Raw genomic sequence first — 21035 nt, 5'->3', positions numbered from 1 at the left:
TAGGTTGTAAATACAAATAACATCTTCAGCAGTTCGTTGCAGGACTGAGTCAATTTGTAAGGTTAATGAAATCAATCTTACTAAGGCATATAAGGTTTCTACTGTTCTGCAATGCATTTAGGTTATAACCTGAGGTCTTCCTAACAATACAAAATAAGTTGGTAAGGATGGTCCCTCTCATCCAGGTTTCATTGGTTTCTTCTGGAGATATTGCCTACTGTTGGTGGTATACATTTGGGTTTTTTTTTTCTTGTGTTTTATTTAGTTTGCTGACACCGTGGCTGCCCTTTACTCAATAGATACCAACCGAACACTAATATTTGGAAAAACACTTGGATAAGTACAGTCCTCACCCAGGATGCCTTTCAAAGCTGGATTAGAACTGACTGAACTGCAGAATATGACTGTTCCTGAAGATGATAACATCAGCAATGATTCAAATGATTTCACAGAGGTGGAAAATGGCCAGATAAATAGGTGCGTATTTTTCCACTGACACTGCCTGTGCTAAGAAACACACTATTTAAAAACAGCATTTTAATTTTCAGTATATGTCTTGAATTATTCATTACCAAGTCATGCTCCATTTGAAGATGTAATTTGAATTTCATATGTGACATCTGTTGGGCATAGGCTGCAACAGCAGATAAAGCAAACAGAGTGGCAATTTATTCATCATTCTGAATCTTTGAAATTAGTCTAATAAAATGCACAAACATATAACGTAGTAAAAAGCCAACATTTTTAAATGTCAGCTTGCACACAGCAAAAAAGTAATAGTAACTAATACAATTACACCTGTGGCATAACTGGGGGCAAATCACTTTGTTGACTTTTGATATGTGATATGACAATTTTAACCTGCCTGGCCACCTCCATGCACCCAAGCCTCTGGAGATTTACAGCTGGTGTTGTTGGCAGCAGTTGTAGTCTCAGTCCATGTTTGCAATTGGTCAAGGTAAGGTGGGCAGTGGCTGTCACTCCCTGAAGCAAAGAGAGCAGGAGGACCGTAAAACAGAGACATATATCTAATTACTGTCGGGTTTAAAAAATTAATCTATATATCAACATTGGTGAAAATCATTATGTTTGCTTAAATTAGGCTGTAGACTTTTCCTGTAAGCTGCACGGTTATTTCAAAGAGCAGCCTGCTCAGCCTGAGAATTGTTCTTCAGGCTTTCCTACCAGCCTCCTACAGGTGCTGAGCCGTTGTGCTTACAGCAAAGACCTTCCGATGGACTGTTTCAGTTTTCTGAGCTGTAAAACAAGAAGTTGGTTTTTGATCAAACTTCCTGTTCAAATACTGCAAACTGTGGTGGAGTATATAAGCCAGCCGGTGCCTGCGTGGAAACCCAGCCCAGCACTGGTGTGGCTGGAAATCCTTTGCCACCACATCATCCTGCACCTTTACTGCTGGGCTGCCGCTGCCTGTGTTTATGGCCTTTAAAAACCTCTTCTCTTGCCTTTTCTTCCTTTTGGCAGCAGCTTTTCTGGCTACCTGAAGAAACTTGCTTTCTGGTGTGAAAACAAAATTAAGAGCTGTTTTTTCTCGAGTGTAGAGTTGTGTGGCTCTCGTGGTTGTGCAGGTGGACAGGGAGCTTGGCAGCAGGTGTGGGAATAAGCACCCAGCGTTGGCCATACCATGCACATAGCAAAACCATCTGGCCGTACCCTGGGACCGAGCAGGGGGCCCTGACTGGCAGTGTGGACGAATCCCCCGCAGCAGGAGGGTGTCAGCCCCTGCCACCCACTCAGGGGAAGTCCTGGGGCAGTCACCAGCTGCGCTGTGTAATGATGCGACCACAACGCAGCTGCACTGGTGAAGATGAGAGCTAGTCAGGAATTTTCTGATGCAACTGCTTTGATGAAAAGTTCCAAAACAAAACACAAACCACTTCTGTAAAAAAAAAAAAATAAATAAAAAGGAAAGGAAAGAAGAGGCAAGAACAAGGAAAAAAAAAAAACTCCACCAGTTTTGCCAAAACAAAACAGTCCCAGTATGAACCTGCTTGCTTTCCTGCTGGCTCACTTCACGAGACAAGGGAGCTTAGAGGCTGAGAGTCGTAAATTCACTCCCTGGAGCCTGCTAGGGATTTATATCCTTGAGAGCAGAAGGAGTGGCTGTACCAGGCTGGCTGCACCTCCCCAGCACTTTGGCTGGTGCCACCAGTAACCGTTACAGGGGAAAAAACCTGTTAGTACTTCATCTTTCAGTGAATGTTTATGGAGGGTGGGGGACAGCGTGCTGTGTGTGCTCGTACTTCAGCAGTGTCCATGTGCTTTGTGGAGTTAGGGTGTAGTAAGCGTGGCAAGGTCTGGGTTGGATCCAGAGTGCCTGCAAAGGGAAAAGAAGGAAAGTGGGTTGAGGAGAGAGTGTCACAAACTCAGACAGACTAATTACTGTCCTGGCTTGTAGGGCAGATGAACATATCCCACAGTGAACATATCCACTCCTCTATGGATAATGTTTTTCCTCTGCAGAGCATCGTTAGGTTGTATGATGTAGCCCGTTATGGCTGTTACCTGTCTGCCGAGGTGCTCACGGGCTAGCTACTTATTCACGCCTCCCATACATGAATATTTTCCCCTATGTTTCCTGATGGGTTCATATCACCCTCCGCGTCTAAACCAAGAGGGCTGGCACTGACCAGGGCTTCCAGCACAGCAGCGCGTTGGCACCAGCGCAGGCCTGTCAGCATCACCTGCAGCTGGGGCTGAGCCTCCCAGGGCTTGTGCCCTGTGCGAGCGCTGACACAGGTGACTAGCACACAGGCAGACCCTGCTCTGGATGCCTCACCAAATCCAGCCTGGAAAGATGCGGTTATTTCCATTCTATAACTGTTTTGACAAACACCCTATCTCCATAGAACAAGAGGTTAATGGGTGTGTAGAAGAACACATTTTGCGCTGCCAGTACGAAGCATGAGACCTTGTGAAAGACTGAAGTCCATCAAGATTAGTGGGATTTTTTCTGTTGATTTCGCTCAAACTTTAGATTAGATCTGTAATTTTCAACTATTTTTTTGTTGTTTCAACCTGTTTGATTCTGCACTCTGTATTTCATTTTAAATATTTTTTTTCTCCCAGTGCATAATTTTTCAAGCTCATCATAGAGCAGAGTTTTTAAGGGACTTTTGGGGAAGTTACACCAGTGAGGAGCTGATTCCAGGCCTGATCTTAAACTCCAAATATTTCTTGATCTTGGAAAAGAATTCTCTAGTTTCCTTTGGATTTCCAGCCTGTCGTGGGCCTAAATATGCATTTATATGTGCAGATGTATGGAAGGAGGGGTTGTTGTTTGGAAGGGTCTATATTAGGAGAGGTTTTTCTTTGTATGCAGTTGCTGTATTTCTTCTGGGAATGCCGTTAGAGACTTGCATCAAATCAAAGACATGGCTTTTGTGTCTTTTGACTGAGTATCCTGGCTATAAAACTTTGACATCACTGCACATAACTGTAAACCAGTATTTAGGTGACCTACTCCTTATCTGTAATGACAACAGTGCTCTCAGGAAGCTGCAGGCTGAATATCTGTCTTGGTTTACAGCTACTAGTAAGTTATAAGCACCTCTTGTTCAGTTAACAGGGTTGTTAGTAGGTGTACTCAGATCTGGTCCAAATTTCATAGTGTAAGCCAGACCAAGGTTTCTGCTCCATTTCTTGTTCCTGCCTGCCCTGGATGTCTTTGCTGTTGCTTAAGATAGAGCTCAGTTTAAGAAGCTGCCTAAGGATAAAGTTCTGTCATCTTGGCAAAACTAGCTTCCCCTAACAAATATTAAAGGCATTGTCAGATATCACTTTAATTTAATTACGTTTAAACGTATCTGAGATGGCTAAATGGTTTCTGGCTAACTCTGCTTAGCCAAAATGGTTAGCTCGGGGATATCACCTTCATCAAGCATTTCTCATTTAAGTCCTTTAATAAATTAAATTTGGAAAGCGTAGTTAAACATGGTCCTTTTGAAACCACTTTATCAATATGACTTAAGTTTCTACTTTGCAAAAAATCAAATCAGGAGTAGAATTAGAGGAAGAAATTCTTTCCAAGCTAACCATGAGACTTCATGGATCACAAGGATCAGTTGATTATTTTTTGGCCAGGGTATTTTGTTAATGTACCTGAAAAGTTTTGTATAAACTGCTCACACTCAGTTGTGATGTAGGAAGCACAACAGGACAGCAGAAATATATAAGAAGAGATTATGTCTTTTAATGATGAGTAAAGTTTCTGAAATGAAGATAACAAACAGGGCAAAAGGATTTCATGCTTGTCAGAGAGTCACAAGGCTTTGAGGGCAGAGAAGGTCCTACTGTACGTTTCCACAGCACCTGTCACAATGGCCTCTAGTCCTTGGGGGTGCTGTGAGAGGCTGGAGTAAGCACTCGTTTCATTTGAATTGTGTTGTGTTTATGAAGGTTAAGCACACAGCAGTCTATGGCAATGAATACCTCATTTTCTAAGCACATCTATTAAACAGAGCAGATATGTGTCACAGTTTAACTAGAAATTCCAGTATTCCAACATATGTTCCTTTCTGTGTGCTGTAGCTGGGGGGGGGAACACTCTGAAATGAAAAAAATTTTTAAAAAAGCAAAATCTTGGGAAGCTTGGTTTCCATTGAACCATTGGATTACCTTCCCCCTAGTTTTTTTTTCAGTTCAGTAATGCATTCCATTTATGGAAAACTTAGGCTGTCATACGGTATGCCTGTACCACCTACCGTGCATGGTCCCAGGGCAACCTTCTTGCCTGGACTTGCAGGTTAAGTTGGCTGCAATAGCAAATGTAGCGCAGCCTCCAAATGAGGTGGACCCCCCACCACTGCAGCATTGCTGAGCTTTCTGCCCTGGGGCTGCGAGTCAGGGACTGGGAATCACCCTGCAAAAAAGCTGGGCACAATGTCTATGTACCTCATAGACAATAGACATTGTGATTTGGGAGCTCAGAGGCTACATTCCCGTGTCTGACTTAGCCCTCCTGTGTGCATCACACAGCACAAATGGAGAAATATGTGCAGGGTGACATGGTAAATGTGGGATGGATGAAGCTCAGCTTGTAATAGGAGATGAGAGGCTGGACAACAGGCACAGTCTATTTTAGTGTAGGACTAACTCAAAAGAAAGTGCTTCAGATCAATTTATCAAATCAGATTAGTTTTCTTAGAAGTCCCATCCAGGAGGAAATAATGCATTTGTTGGCCACAGAAGATACCAGCTCTGCAGAAGCTGTTTACTCTGTCGAAAGCATTCTGATGGAAAGTCCCACGGTCACTTTATATTCCAGCAGTATTATTCAAGTGTTGTCTTTATCGTGTGTTAGTTCTTTAATAATAATTTCCATTGAACTTTAATAGCAAGTGGCAATATTAATAGTATCTACAAATTCGTTATTTTTGTAATTATTAAGTGGGGGACCGACTGCAGAGGGATGAGGAGAAGAGGGGAAAGAAGACTAGTTACTTCTGTCATAACTCTGACAAAATCTGAAATGACACATGATCTCCATAAATGACAGAAGAAAGCAAAGTCCACAGATGTTCCCAGCAGCACTTACAAATCCAAAAGAGACAAAACTCTTCTCTGTGCTCCTGCCTGTACAAATTGCCTGCGGGGTGTTTCGAGAGAGAGACGGAATGTCTTTTTCAAACCACTCACACTCTGTTGCCTGCATTCAAGAGATGAGTTTTCAACAGACATGAAAAAAAAAAGCACATGCTTTGAATCAGGTTGAGATTTTTTTCCACAATGATGAAATACCTACATGGTGAGCTTTGGGAAGTTGTTATAATTTGGGATCAGTCTATTTTAGAAGTGGTTGCTTTTCACTTCCTAAAACAGTGAGGGAGGTTCAGCTATCTATTCCAGCTGTGTTAAGGCTGGGAAACCTGGCATGGATCTATATTTTGTAGCAAATTAGTTGCTGAAGTTAGTAGTTTAAAAAATGTAGGAGAAATCTATAGTTGTTTTTTATTGATCTAAAGGAAATCAAAAAAGACCAGTGGGTAGGAGTCAAAGGGATAAACTCAAAATGTGTATGCATTATTCAAAATGTTAAAGACACAGGACCCAATATGTAAACTGTGGAAGACAAGTCAGCAGTATTGTAACTGCATGATTTTGGCGTACGTTTAAAAGCTGTGCTAGCATGTCTTGCTAGTAATTAGGCCACTACTAGGGTAGTAGGGAAGTTTGATAGAGCTCTGTCTTTGTGAGTTCACTTATATTACCAGCCTGAAAAATACTGGATGGACTCAAATGATGCACAGTCTTGATTCACAGCTTGAACTATACATCCCTGGCCAGTAGATGATCACAGCTGTGGGAAAGGAGCAGCAGTCCTGCTGTTTGTGTTCAGCGTGTTGTTTTCCTGTTTTAATTTAAGAAGAGCAACCTTAATTTACCTACAGTAAAAGGGTCTCTGACAGTCTGTGACAGCCCCTGGTTTGGTATTTAAGATGTATGATGGCTGATGCATTACCCAGTGCAGCCTAAGAACCATCTGTGGATTAACAAAGATGCCAGGGACTTAATTGTGCATAAACCATCAAAAGATGAAAAGCTAAAAGAATGCTTTGTACAAACTAAAATGGTTGCTGAAGAAAGGGTCTGGGAGAAAATAACAGCTCATCCAAATCAGAAGTGTTGTAAATCCCAAGGATGCCGACACAGCTGCAGGAGGCGAATCTTGTTCTGGTGATGGTAAGTTGTGAAATGTGGATATATCAAGGACACAGAACAAATAAAGGGTGCAGAGAAAGAAAAGCTGTTTATTCTGTATTTCCCTGAACAGAAGTGTTTAGTTTTGCATTATGGTGAATTAAGTATTGAGTTTTGAAAGACACTTACATGAAAATCCGGCAGTGCTGGCTGCATGCAGCACTTCTTCCTACTCTTCTCACCAGCCATGCTAGCCCTACAGTGGTAATTTAGGGTTTTACAGGGTACTACGGTGCCACCCAACAATGAGAGGACGTACAGGGTCTTTTAGGGATCCTTGGCAGAATGCTGACGGTACTTAATTGTCGTTACAATTGAAGCTTTATTTTCATAACAGGGTATTATGATTAGTGTAGGACAGAATTTATTATAAGAATGGCACAGAATTTCTACAAGCAGAATCAGTGTAGTACAATCTATATATAACATAATACAGAATTTATAACATAACTTATGATTTCTAATCACCTGGAGCCTCCGCTTACATGGTTTGCTGTATTAGTGTAACAATCATAATCTAGACTCAAAAATCATATAAAAGAATATGAGTCTCTCCCTCAGTCCTTGGAGGAAGCAGAGGACAGAGGGAGGGCCATCCCTGGCCCCCTGGGGGTCCCAGGTCTCACTATCCAGCAGCAGCTCCAGTCCAAGTTCCCCACTTAGGACTTGTAGCCACTTGATTTTACACGGAGTGTTCTTGGTGTTGTTAGGCTTTCTTTCTTCCGTGAGGAGGTCATCACCACCACCCAGTGAGCCGCATGCCTGGGATGTTCAAGGCTGGCGAGGAGGGTAGTAATCAGTCTGGCACCCTGGAGTCTTGAGGCCAATGGGGAGAGGAAGAAGATATCTGTTTGGTTTGTCTACATGGTTCACAGGACCTTCAGGGCCTGATAGTGAGGGAAAGGGACTGAATACATGACCCACTCAGTCATGAAGAATGGCTGCTTGCTTTATACAAATCACATCAGCAGGCGTTGCGAGCAGGGGGTCACACGCACCTCTGTAGGACACCTCAAGAAGTATCTTCTCTTACTGTCTGTGCGAACAAGTTATTTTCCTGTCCACAAATTCAATGCTGCTGCTTTACTAAATCTCCCTGAAGACCGTTCTGTATATATACCTTTACTGTGATCTTGTGCTAGAGTTATCTTTATTGATGCCTAATGTACTCTGGTACCACTGAAGCATAGTCTGGCTCACTAAACAGTTACGAGTTTGGCCTCTTTGTATACATTTTTTATACATTGTGAATTTTGTGATCACATGATGCTCATTGAATGAATGTATACACATTTTCTAAACACTTGCTGAAAATAAATCCTCTGACTTCTTTCAGCAAGTTTATTTCGGATAGAGAAAGCAGAAGAAGTCTCACAAACAGCCACCTGGAGAAGAAGAAATGTGATGAATATGTAAGTCTCTCTTGATGTTTTTTCCCTGTCAAAACGAACTACATGTTGTGTATTTGAAGGGCCTTTACACACGGTCTTCAAAAGTGCTGGGTGCACACAGTCATGACTGAAATTCAGGTTCCAGTAGGAACTACTTATGCTTGGTGCTTAAAAAAAAAAAAACCAAACAAAAAACCCCCAAGCATTTTGGTGGAGTTGAGGCAAGGAAATCCCTCTTGCTTTTGTTAGGCAGGAAGTCTTGGTGGTTTCTTATAGCCTTATAATATATAAATCATGTCTAGGATGTTTCATGGGTGTACTGAAAGATGGGGTTTCAAACTGAAAGTGTAGTATGAGTTGTGTATTGCCTATATCACTTACAGCAGTTTACAAAATCTACAGGACAGTGATCAGAGAGCTGCGACAGGGTTCAGTGACGCTTTTTCCTCTTTCAAACCAATTTTTAGTGTTTCTGTGCAAGTAGTTACTTATATCTGATCTATCACAAGCATGGAATCTGAAGCACAGACACGTTTCCCTGCTCTGTTTGAAGCTGTTACTGACATGTCTTTACTTTTTCAGATCCCAGGAACTACTTCACTGGGGATGTCTGTCTTCAACCTCAGCAATGCGATTATGGGCAGTGGGATTTTAGGTCTTGCTTTTGCTTTGGCCAACACAGGGATTCTCCTTTTCTTGTAAGTATTGATGTGGTGAGTAGCTGATCTCCATGGAGTTTCAGTGCATTTAAAGAATGTATGCACTGCCAGTAAGCAGAAGGATGTACAGTCCCTCTGTAATCAAGCTCAGCATTCAAGCCTGAAGATGGTAGATACAAGTTTTGGACATTTTTTTTCAGTTAAATTTTTCGATTGGAAAAGACACTGCTTGTAATGCAAGAGATAATTAAGCTCATATTATTTAATATTGACCTGAGCCTAGCTGGTGATTTTTCCACAAGCTACACGTACATCAGAACTGTTCAGTAATAAAAGCTGCAGTGCAGAGTGAACCAAGTACCTAATTCTTACTTGTGTCACAGGATCTCCAAAGCTTTCGTCAGAGCATGGTGCAATGACTACTTTTCTTTAGCCAAGAAAAAGAGTATTTATATTCCTTTATATATTACATATAATATTTTCTTCTCACTCCCACAGTTTCTTCGGTTTCTTATGTGAGAGCCAAAAGAAATATAGCCAAGATTTTAGTATAAAAAAAATAGTTGAGGTAGAGTACTTAACTCCAGGAAAAAAGAGGCATTTTGTAAAGAATTTTATAGTTTAAAAATGAAACGGTGCCAGTGAATGAGTAAGACACAGTATTATTCTATGTTATTCTGGATCGCAATGTGAGACATTTCATTGTGAAAAGTGATTGTTAAGAAACCAGTTGGGAATTATGTGCAGATTTCAGTGATAAATGTTCATTGAGGGAAGAAATAAAATAATTTACAGTCTTTGAGAAGTGTTCAACACAGTTATTGAGTTTACAGATTACTCTAAAGAGGTGTCGTTTCTTGAATGTCAAATTTAAAAATCTAGAAATTGTGTTACTTCTTAGGTTTTGGGGAAATATATGTTATGAGCCCTCTGTATAGCAGAGTGGGTGGCCAAAGTGGTACATATAGCCATCTGCTCTGGGGTTTTGTGCCAGGATAGCTACATCCATGCTGCTAGCTTACAGTTTGCTGTGGCTGGGTAAAATCTAGGAATAATCCAAGCAGTTAATCCATTTACATTAAGAATGTACAAAATCTCATAATTGTGCTGTCACTAAGCTAGGCTATAAAGTAGCTGGATTCTAGACATTTAGACATTTATTATGCAGAGGGTCTGAGTTTTATTTTATTTTTCCTGCTTTTTTTTACCCAGTAGTCTAACCTGTATGCGATGTGCCAGCCGTGCTCTGACAAACACCCCTCTGATGGCAATCAGAAATCCAGAAAAAAAAAGTTACCTTTCTTCAGCCTCGTTACCTCGTCTGTGATAATAGTGTCTCAGCCAAGGAGCACCCTCAATTTCACTTTAATGTTTCAGTTTTCTGTAATCTCATCCTCTTCTCATACTTTCAGCAGTTTTTCATGTGAAACGTGTTTGCGCTAAGGGATGGAAAATGGCAGGTTCTTTTAAGTGAAGTAAATCAGAGCAGTGATGTGAACAACAGGGAAGCTTCTAACAATGTATGATGGGGACTGGGCTCATCTTGGCCTGAGTATTGTGTGTTTAAATCTCCCATCACGTTGTGCAAAAAAGTGCCAAACCCAAATATAGAGATTTTATACAGTAAATAACAGCATTATTCTCTGCAGAATTAACTGTGAGTGTTTTAAAAGTGGATAATTGTTTTTGTTAGCTTTATAATGCCTTTAGATCTGTTGTCCTAGAGGTAGACCAGCCTGCTGAGATCAAAGGTAAGGAAGCTAGCAGGACCTCTCTGGCCAGGCTAGCAGAGCTTTGCGCTTTGAAGCCTGGAGATACAGGATCCTACCGTGGTGTCTGCAGTTATGCCTGAAAGTAGAACTACTTTAAATGGTCTTTTGTCATGCAATAACCTCAGAGTTAAAACTAGTTCATTAGTGTTAGATCTTTTCTCTCACTCTCATTCAGTACATTTTTCCTGTATATGTATAGTTGTGCTGTTGCTGTCACAGGTAGATTTTCAAGCCATTTCTGCTTTGCAGGTGATTAGAGTCCTGGCAATATTTCATTGCATTTTGCACAGAAGAAAGGACTTAAATATCTTGCTCTTGAGCAGCATAGTGCTGAAGAGTGTCTAGGTTGCTTGATTCAGTATTGGCATGCGCCATCCCTGAAAAGTACAAAGCAGAAGTGGAAAAATTGAAGGAACATCTTCATAACTAATAAAGGAGACCCAGCCTAATTCCACTTTCACAACTTTCAGCTTCCTGCAGTGTGAAGCATGCACTGGCATGCACACCTGGATCAGCTCTTAATATAAAACATGCTGAATGAACACGGCAATCAGTATATACTCTCATATCCTATTGGCATAACTTAGTGCCATAGCTAAGTGTCATGCTTTCTAGGCAAAACAACTGAGGTAGGAACTCAGAAGAACTTCATCACAGTATTATTAATAACTACAGTCTGGACCAAGGAAGCATATCCTTTTCTGTATGCAAAAAGGGAGAAAATATTGCTGCAGAAGGATTGCACAAAAGGCTTGGGAAGTTAGAGATGGCACCTAGGGATGGCAGGAACACTTGTTGTTGCCTGTGGTTTGATCCTGGAGAGCCAGAATCAGTGATGAGTTACGTCACAGAGACATATGGACCAGCCAAGTGCAAGGTGCCTTCAGCCTACGTTTACTGTGACACTGCACGTGATCTGAAAAACCCTTAGGCACAAGGGCTTGTTAGGTGAGCTGTAGCATGAGACTATAGGTGAAATTTCACAATGTTTTATGCAGCTGCTTATACTAAGAATGACTGGAAGCAGTCACAAAGCTGCAGCCTAACTCATCCAGAGGTTTAGGGCAGGCTGGCAGACGAGTCCTCTGCAAGACCGTATGGTGGTAAACTCCATGCTCTGCCATGCTCTTCTGCACCTGATAGCTTATAAGGGTTCAGAGCTGTGCAATAAGGCAGGTGACTGCACGAGTCCCACAGGTGTTCTGGCCCTAAAGCCTGGGACGCCACAGTAGGCTGGGGACAGCACATGTTTCAGCTGATCTGGTAATGTGGCAGCTGGGAGAAAACAGCAGTGGCATCGCAGGAACAGTTCGTTCCTCTCAGCGCTGTACGAGTCCCCTGCCCTAAACTGTTTGTTCTGGATTTGTTGGGAGGAGGTGACTTTTGCATGTGCTGGTTGCTTGCATAGCTGCCAGCATTTCTTTAAAAGCAGGCAAAATAAAAAGTAAGGGAGTGCTTTTGAGACTGCAGCACAAGCGCCTCTGCTTCTGTTTTGAATTTGTGCAGAGCAAGTGGCATGGACGTTTTCATTCCTTTCCAAGGGGTGGTTCTGGCATGAATATCCCTGTCCATAACACGGTCCTAACACAAACAAGTTTTTCATACAGCATTAATGAAAATGCCAAGTGTCCCTGTAAGAACCCTATGGGGAGCTAAGGACAACAGATCAGATAAATACCTGGCTGCTTGGGAGTGTTATTTTTACCACTGCAAAGGCTCCATGAGCTCAGTGCCTGAAAAACGGGAGCTTTTAAAATTAAAATAGACTTGATGCTGGCGTGTGGAGCCACTTGGGGCTGGGAGTGAGAGCACTGGAGCACCATGCCTCCAGGCAGACAGGGGTGTAACAGCTCTGTAGGGAACACTGGGCAGGAGTAGGGCTTAGCAAATCTGTAAGAAATGGAGCAGAGTGACCTCAACCAGTACAATCTCCCTTCCCTCCTCCTCCTCCTGTCCAAGGAGCAACACCCTCTGGGCTGTACAAAGGGTGTGTTGTTATTGTCAACCATCATTCTCCATTGGCAAAAGAGTAGTTCTTCCTGTCACCTCTTCATGTTTTTCCCTGCTCCTCTAGCTGTAAGAAACTTGTTAGTCATTCACCAGTGAAGTATTTCTCGTCTAAAATAATAAAAAATTTGGAGGAGGAGGCTTCTCATCCTGCTCTTTCTATGTATTCCGGTGAAAAAGACGATTTGCTGCCTGTTTGTGGCAGCAGCTTGTTTTCTGTTAAATTTTAGGCTTGTTTTTCTCAGTGTCCTGAGGGTAGTTGTCATAATAAAAAGAGGAATTGCCAACAGATTGTCTGAATGCTCTTCACACGCATCATGAAAATATCATCAGGTCTTTGTGTGTCAGAGTGTTGGAGGGGAAGGCACACATGGTGCTTGGCTTAAAGGCATAAAGCAATGAGTGTATGTGTTTTTATGCACTTAGACCCCAACACTGACTAATTATCATTTGTGCCAGCAAACTCCCTGCACAGTTTGGTCATTACTTCCTGCAGTTCTTCTCTGTGGAGTCAAATTGGGGATCAAAGCAGATCAGGAGTGACATCAGTAAGGAAACACCAGTCCTGGCTAGGACAAAGTATAAGCCTTTGGTTTCTGCCTTTAGTCCTAAGGAAAGTCAGCCAAGCCTGGACTTCCCTCCTTCTCCACCTCCTTGGCCACTGGGAAGCACATAAAAAGTCATTTGGGCACCCCTTTGGTAGCATATGAAACATGTCCTGGGAAAAGATGCTTCCATTTGGTATGGAAGTCTTTAAACAGAGGACTTACCTTTGAGATTTTCACTCTGCTTCCAGGACAAATGCTTGAGAGTGAACGGTGAAGCACATACCTAGTTCATCCCTGCTCTGATTAAATATTTATTCCTACCTGAAAAGACATCTTTATTCTTGCTTCCTTCAATACAGGGAGGCACTAACAGAGCTCTGCAGCTGTGCTAGGTTTTAATTGGTTGAACCCTGCTGCCTGCAGGGCTTTCTACCTCCATGGTGGTGTGGTAGAGCTCCAAAAAGCATGTGAATCACATGTATTTTTAGGGCTTTTTGCATTGTCAGATGAGTATAAACACTATCTCAGAGTCAATGGGAATATGACCTGACATGACATATCACAATGTTAGAGCGTAGCTTTTATAGTAAACTTTATTTTCTATTCTTTTGTAGGCTGCTTTTGGTCTCAGTGACGCTGCTGTCTATTTATTCAATATATCTCTTGCTGGTGTGTTCAAAGGAAACAGGTAATTTAAGATGTTACTATGCTATTTTATTAGAGTTGTAAAGAGCAAGGGCAAAAAGTGCTCACATAAGGACAAGTGTTTTGTGTAAGTTGGAGTTTCTACCACTTTGCTGACAAAATCTAAAGGTCTAACATATTTTAGGTGAGAAGCCCAGAATTAACAGGAATTTATGTCATGGCATTGGAGAACAGCATCTGACCCTCACTATAAATAGAAAAATTGATTACTAATCATGAATTCTGCTATCATGAAATGGTGTAGTCAGTGAGCTAGAAGGAACAGCTCATGTAGTTTCTTTGCATTAAAAAAAACAACTGCAAGTGAAATATGGTACTTAACCCATGTTGTAGCTTACCTGGAAATACAGTTTATCCTGAATAGTTACTGTGAAATTCCTGATAGCCTTTGTGGTGTAGCAGGGGGGTTTCTAGAAGGAAGTAAAATGTAACCATTCTTCCACAACCTGATCTGCCAGGATGGTGATATCAGAGCTTAACATGTCACTAGGGGTATAGACGGAATCATTTAGGGGGTGTAATAGCCTCATTAAGGGCTTCAACTTCAAATGTGACTGGTAGCCAACAACAACATTTATAGACGTCAAGAAAACATTCCTACGTAAGTTTGTGCCGTAGTAATTACAAGAGAGCTCTCTATTTACTTGCAAGGGGCAAGTACGGCTGCACAGATGGGTGGTTTACTGAAAAGGAATTGTGTTTCAACTCAACAGCTTTCACTGGTGTATTTGTAACCTTTACCCTTGTTCCTTTTTATGTAGGCTGCATGGTGTATGAAAAGCTGGGTGAGCAGGTCTTTGGTACCCCAGGAAAAATGATTGTCTTTGGATCTACATCTCTCCAGAACGTTGGAGGTAAAGATGAGGGGTACTGAAATACAAAAACTAGGAACATCTTAATAACGTTACAGCTACCAGCCAGTCAGGTTCCTTCTTCTCTCTGTGATGTCTTGGGATCTTCATTCCCCTCAACACAGCTGCGGCTAACGCTTCATGCAGACCTTTAAAAGTGCTGAATTACTGAATGATCAGTAGTTTACAGTCAATCATAGTTCAGGGTCTTCTGTCAGCAGAGGCTAACGTGGGAAAAGTTTCAGGATGCTTCTCTGTACTTATTCCACAAGGTATCTTGTCCATTTTCTAAACTGACTTTCTTCTTCCTCCAGCAATGTTGAGCTATCTCTTCATAGTCAAAAATGAACTGCCTTCTGCCATAAAGTTTCTAATGGGAAAAGAAGAAACATTTTCGTAAGTTGTGTTCATTTTGGCAATTATATATATAGTTGTAGAATTTATTATTGTGTAGATAAATTTGAGCATACATTTATAAAAGCCTTTAAGAATTGGATACTCTTTAGTTATTTCAAAGTAGATTTTCACAGGAATATCTCAGAGAGTTAATAAAAACCAGGACAGCTTTGGGAAGGAAAAGAGGATGGATAGAAAATGAAACATTACGTCATTGGTAGTTACTCTATTTGCACACCAGGTTTTCATGCAGAATTGTGATTTATACGAATCTCTTATCATAGAATCCAGTCTTTCACAGTGTTAGGCCACACTTGAAGATACTAGGAACAATGCTAGTTTAAAATATTAGGTATTTCCCTGTGTTCTCAGCATCTTATAGGATTTTGCCCCTGAAGTACTGTCCATAGTATGAAATTCTTCAATACTAGCGTATGACAACAGCAGAATATTATGCTTAGATGTCTGACACTTACCACTTCTTGACATTTACCAGCTTCCTTAAAAGAAGCGTGATATTTCTTTATAGCAGTAGATATCCTTTGCACAGTAGGTTATCTAGCATGCTGTAGAGCATGACAATAAGGTAGAGATCCCATTCCTCTGGCTTTCATACTAAATTGGACCGAGCAGTGGAAATAGGTCATACAGAATGCCATTAATGCTGTCCCTTCTCCTCTTTCTTGCTTTCCAGCAGGATTCAAAACACTTTGCTAGAACTAGATACAACCCTGGGCTGGCTAGTGCATGCCAGCCTGCAGGACTCTGGTTTGCCGCTCCAGGCACATGCCTGGATGGTTTAGCAAATGAATCGTGATAGCCCCTCCTGCCCCACTGTGCTGTATGTGTGACCCTTTGCATGATCTTTCCTCATCCTGGCAGGGTGGCTTATATCAGGTTACAGAGAGTGTTGTTTTGCCTCTCAGTCCCGCTCACTGATCTCAGCGCCAGGGTAATATTTTGTCTAGTGGCTATGAAAATCTACCATATCTGAGTCAGAGCAGTGCCACATTTTAAGGGCTGAATATGTATGCCCCCATCTTTCCCTTTGTAGGAGCTTGTAGGGTGAGGAAACCAAAGATAATTCTGTGACTGCAGCAATTTTTTTTAATGTTTTATACAGGGCATGGTACGTGGATGGGCGGGTCCTTGTTGTCACAGTGACGTTTGGTATAATCCTCCCTTTATGTCTCCTTAAGAACTTAGGTAAGATGCAAATGCCATCGTGGGAATAAAATAAAGGAGCGCAGACTTCATGCCACTGACAGCCACACTGGCAACTCAACTATAATGAAGAAAAATACGCTCTCATTGTAATCTAAGCAGCCTCCCTGGCCCAGGAATAAGCTGTATTTTGAGCATCTTGGAACAAGTATGCCTAAAGTGTCACAGCAGTTGAACTCAGTATAAACCAGTTTCATCCATACAACTGTGGAAACTGATTTAAAAAAGTACTGTTAAGATGGTCCTCATTTCATAAGGAAGCTCTAATTTATGAATACCCTGTAAAAATAAGTTCACAAATCGTGAGATTACAAAAAATAACTTACTTTTCTATCAGTATTGAAATTTTTAGTGGCGAGGTTAATTGGGCTTTGAAGTAAGATGCGTATAGAGGATTACATTTTCAAATTGAATCCACAGAGATGCTGTTAGGTACATGATGTATTTTTTGAACACCATGTAACACATTTTGGCACTGAAGCCCTGTTGGGGTGTTCCTATTGTGAAAATATCCTATACTCAGCTGACATGGCTCGAATGTGGGAATTTGGGTCATATTCTGATTGCAGTTGCACATTCTCAGGTTTATTTCAATTATCGTAGTCCCTGTCAAAAGTAAATTTAGTTAAACTGCCATAAAGGTGACCCTTGAGAAGTCAAATAAGGTCAGAGCAAAGCTCAAGTCTGTCTGAAAACCAATAGGCTTGCGATATGGGAGACTCCCACAGCAATAGGACATGCTTTGTCCTGCCTAGAAGCTCATGATACGTGTTAAATGCATAATATAATACATTGACAGCTTTTGTGAAACAGCAAAAAGAAGTAAACCCCAAGATATGGCTAATAAAATAATTTTGTATGAAATTGCCTTTTAATTTCTTCCAGGTTATCTTGGCTATACCAGTGGATTTTCATTAAGCTGCATGGTATTTTTCCTGATAGTGGTAAGTTCAGCTTGCTTCCTTTGTTGGATGAGAGTCATTTGATAAAATATTCACAATTTCTCTGATGTTTTAATTTTAATTTGCTTTTTATTATTATTTTTAGACATTAGCTGTCTTTTGCTCTTGTTCTAGGTTATTTACAAGAAGTTTCAAATTCCCTGTGGCGGATCGGAGCTAAATACAACCTCATCTATCCTATCAAATAGCTCAGCACATGAACATATGTGTAAGCCAAAGTATGTTATCTTTAATTCCAAGGTATGTTTCTTTTTATAATACTTATTTTTAATTCACATAATATATGCACCTACAGCCTGTGTTCCTAATCTGATCGACATCATGTAGGGCCTGATTCTCGTTGCTTCCACTCGTACCCCAGTGGTGAACACACAATGAGTATCCTAGCCCAGTTTTATGGACATGATGTGTTGAACGTATCTCCTTGCTGTCTTGCCCTGTCCCAGCAGTAAATATTCTAAGCCTGTGAGCCCAAGGTGCCACTGGACAACAAATGCTTTCTTTGGGAGAGTTTTCTTTTCCAATTTCTTACTACTCTTGCTGCAACCGCGCCTTTAGGCTGTAGTTCAGCACAAGCTGAGTAAGCCATTCCTGCATCCAAAGCCCAGAAGTAATCCCTCTGTCCTTCTGCACACAAACCACTTCTTTGTGGCGGGGTATGTAGATCTGTAGACATATGGTGAACTAGATCGGGAAAAGCTGAAAGCTAATCCAGCAAAAATTTGATTGCCTTTCAGCTGGATGCTTTCCTCCATCTCCACACAGCTGCAGGAAAAGTTGTGCCAAGAGAACGTGAAAGAGCAACTGGCTGTAGCTGTGGGACCCAGGAGGATTGCTCCTGTCAGCTGTGCTGGTGTGCAGTGCTTGTTAAACACCTTATCCAGCAGGGCAGGGTCCTCAGGGTGTCGCAGTCACATCCATAGGGAATGTGCATGTATAGCATTTGAGTGCAAAAAATGTTGTCTTTAAAATTCGTCCTACCAGCTTCACATGAAGAAGGCAACCTGAGCACTTTTCTTTGTTTGGGTTTAGCCATCAGCCCAGATCTGGCATGACAAACCAAGGATTAGGTAACTGGGTGTGCAATAGCAGCTTAAGTGTAGGTACAGTTTACATAGGAGAAGAGTCTTATTTTCCTACACTAAGCGTCACATTTGGCACAGAGTTGATGGAGGCACATGTGTGAGGGGGGACAGCTTCACAGAATCAGAGGATCTGAGGTCAGCAGGGACCTCTGGAGAACCACCTGGTGCAACACACCTGCTGAAGCAGGGCCACCTAGAGCCAGTTGCCGAGCACTGTGTCCAGGCAGCTTCTGGGTAGCTCCACAACAGTAGCATGCTGTGAGTGAGGGAGAGGAGGTGCCACAGGCCTGGATAAGGAAGGAACCAGTGTTTACTGGATCTGTCAGGCCTGGGGTGTCCCCCAGGATGGCTTCTGTGGGAGGCAGAAGCCTGTGGCCAGCACAAACAGATCTCAGAGGGCTGAGGAGAGCTGTGTGTAGCGATGGACTCATTTTGTCCTCGCAGGAGGACCTGTTTTTCATGTGATCTCTGCCCATTTCTGAGGGAGAATGGAAGTGCTTGGGCACTGAGATCATTTGTAAAGTTTAGCTGTACACTGAGGACTGAAACCCACTCATGTTTTTGGTGGAGAAGGGGGTGAGGTTCCTCCCAGAGGCCTGCTGCGCTTCCTGGTGATGTAACGGTCTCTCTCTTTCCCCAAGGAAAAGCATGCTCCCTCCACAGCCCTCCTAGCCCTTTTGTTGGCCTGGGAAATGAAGGGACTCAGTCTGGTACCTTGAAATATCCATTTATTTGTAAGTTCTGCATTCCTCTTCTCTTTTCTTGCAGTCTGGAGATGGGCTTCCTCTTCAGGACTTCAGCCTTAGCACCACGAGTGCGCGCCCCTCTCCATGCCAAGGCAGGGTAGTGTAGCGGTGACCCACCACACATCCCTTTTATATATAACGCTTTGCTAGTAATGGTGGCAGTAGCTGGGCAGGGAAACCCATCCCAGGGAGCAAAACCAGCAGCCGTGTGGCATCCAGCACTGCGCTCTGCGAGCAGAGTCAGGACTGTGCTCGTGTGACAAACACGAAGACTTTGTCCTCCTCCTTGATCGAGCACTGCTCTCTATATTTCATTAAATACATGCTAATTGACAGGTCTTCTGTTTTCTCTGAAGGCTCTCAACACTTGGTTGAAGAGTCCGGAGAGTTGGGAGCTGAGGTAGTTGAACACAGATCATTTCTTCAGGTTGCTGAGGGAAATACCGCTTTCTAATTTCTTTTCTGAAATTCTCTCTGAACAGACCGTGTACGCTTTGCCTACCATTGCTTTTGCATTTGTGTGCCACCCGTCAGTTCTCCCGATTTACAGTGAACTTAAAGAGTAAGCCTTTCTCTTTTATTGTTGCCAGTTAATTGTTTTGAACCGTTTTGCATGGAAAATGTTAGCACAGAGGTGCTCTGAATCATTTGTGCCATTTGGAGGAGACGTGCTTCAATAACACCCAACAAGCCAACAAGCGTGGCTGTCAGCTAGGAAATCTGGCCTCCCAGGCGTGCTGCTGGAGCGGGCGTGAAGGAAGTTGAGGATAATGCAATACTTTGCGATTTTTTTCTGGAAGTACACAGCAGCCTGGGAAGAGCTAAGTAGTGCCGTTCTTCACTTGGCACAGGAGCGAGGCACGTGTGCAGCTAACGGCATTTGTTCCAGTGCAACTAAAAATCTGTTGCACTACCAGGAAAAAAAGTGGTTTCAGGCTCTCCTGTACTAGATGTCCTATACCAGTACAGCTGGGCAAGGCTGTGGGGACCCTGCTGTGACATCGCAGGCAGCCCCAGGGGGCTGCAAAGGGGTTTTGGGCCATGGGATGAGCCTCAGGGGAGAGGTTGGGGTCAGTCAGACCCATGGGTGCCCTCAGGTCCCAGCCACTTGCTGAGTTTGAAGGGACTCCAGAAGGTCCCTAAGTGCCTATTTACAGAATCCTTGTGTGGATTTGAAAGTTGGATGAATATTTGAAAACAAATATCTAAAAACGAAATGTTTAACCTGTTTTACAGGTCTATAGTGGTCTGTGTACATTCAATATTTTTTACCCATGGGTACGCAAATGTTTCTCTGCAAACATCCAGAATGTTTTGGTTTTCCTTTGTATAATTTTACTCTTCCTTTATTTTGGCCTTTTAATTTAATTACTGAAATGTTTAAGGGCCATTCCTGGTTTCACCCTTCACTCTGTGTAGGCAGGAATGGCCAAAGAGCAGAGCCACAGGGCAGACCCACCATTTCTTGACTTAAGCCCCAAGTAAGGTCTATTTCCCTAGCCCTTCTCTTCCTTGTGCAGCTGTCAATGAATTCCTGTTTTAAATGAAAATGCATTCATGAGTCTTCTCAGAATTGCAGTGTTTATGCAAAGACTTAATGCATTTTAAAAAGCTATTGAAAAGTCCAGCCCAACCATTTTAATGTGTTTTTTTTCTTTTCTCCAGCCGTTCACAGAAAAAAATGCAGTTGGTTTCAAATATCTCATTTTTTGCCATGTTTGTGATGTACTTTATGACTGCCATATTTGGCTATTTGACTTTCTACGGTAAGTATGCAGTTCTTTACTGATCGAAGTAGAAAGGGAATATATGTGAAATCAATAGCGTGTCCCAGCTGGAAAAGAAAATCTCATCCACTTACATTAAAATATTTTTGCAAATAAATTCCTGTAAAGTTTTCATGTAAGGTACAAATCCTTTCCTCCTTTTCCCCTGTAGATGAAAGGCACAAGCGAAAGCAGTATTTGCAAAA

General features: G+C 42.1%; 1 protein-coding gene across 2 annotated transcripts in view; it reads left to right on the top strand.

Annotated features, from left to right (window-relative positions):
• Positions 1 to 21035, top strand: part of SLC38A1 (solute carrier family 38 member 1) — a 40257-nt gene that overhangs the window by 8357 nt on the left and 10865 nt on the right. For both annotated transcript variants that reach the window (XR_011336987.1, XM_069852028.1), the window contains exons 2-12: positions 266 to 477; positions 8054 to 8129; positions 8691 to 8806; positions 13709 to 13782; positions 14561 to 14653; positions 14965 to 15046; positions 16170 to 16252; positions 17156 to 17214; positions 17347 to 17472; positions 19546 to 19625; positions 20729 to 20829. Coding sequence is in view for 1 of the 2 variants with exons in the window: in XM_069852028.1 (XP_069708129.1) it covers positions 359 to 477; positions 8054 to 8129; positions 8691 to 8806; positions 13709 to 13782; positions 14561 to 14653; positions 14965 to 15046; positions 16170 to 16252; positions 17156 to 17214; positions 17347 to 17472; positions 19546 to 19625; positions 20729 to 20829 (1009 nt within the window). In the remaining variant the exon portion in view is untranslated. The remainder of the gene's footprint in view (positions 1 to 265; positions 478 to 8053; positions 8130 to 8690; positions 8807 to 13708; positions 13783 to 14560; positions 14654 to 14964; positions 15047 to 16169; positions 16253 to 17155; positions 17215 to 17346; positions 17473 to 19545; positions 19626 to 20728; positions 20830 to 21035) is intronic.

This window comes from Phaenicophaeus curvirostris, chromosome 1, assembly GCF_032191515.1.
Source record: "Phaenicophaeus curvirostris isolate KB17595 chromosome 1, BPBGC_Pcur_1.0, whole genome shotgun sequence".
In the NCBI taxonomy this organism is placed as follows: Eukaryota; Metazoa; Chordata; class Aves; order Cuculiformes; family Cuculidae; genus Phaenicophaeus; species Phaenicophaeus curvirostris.
This window is presented reverse-complemented; position numbering and strand designations above follow the sequence as displayed.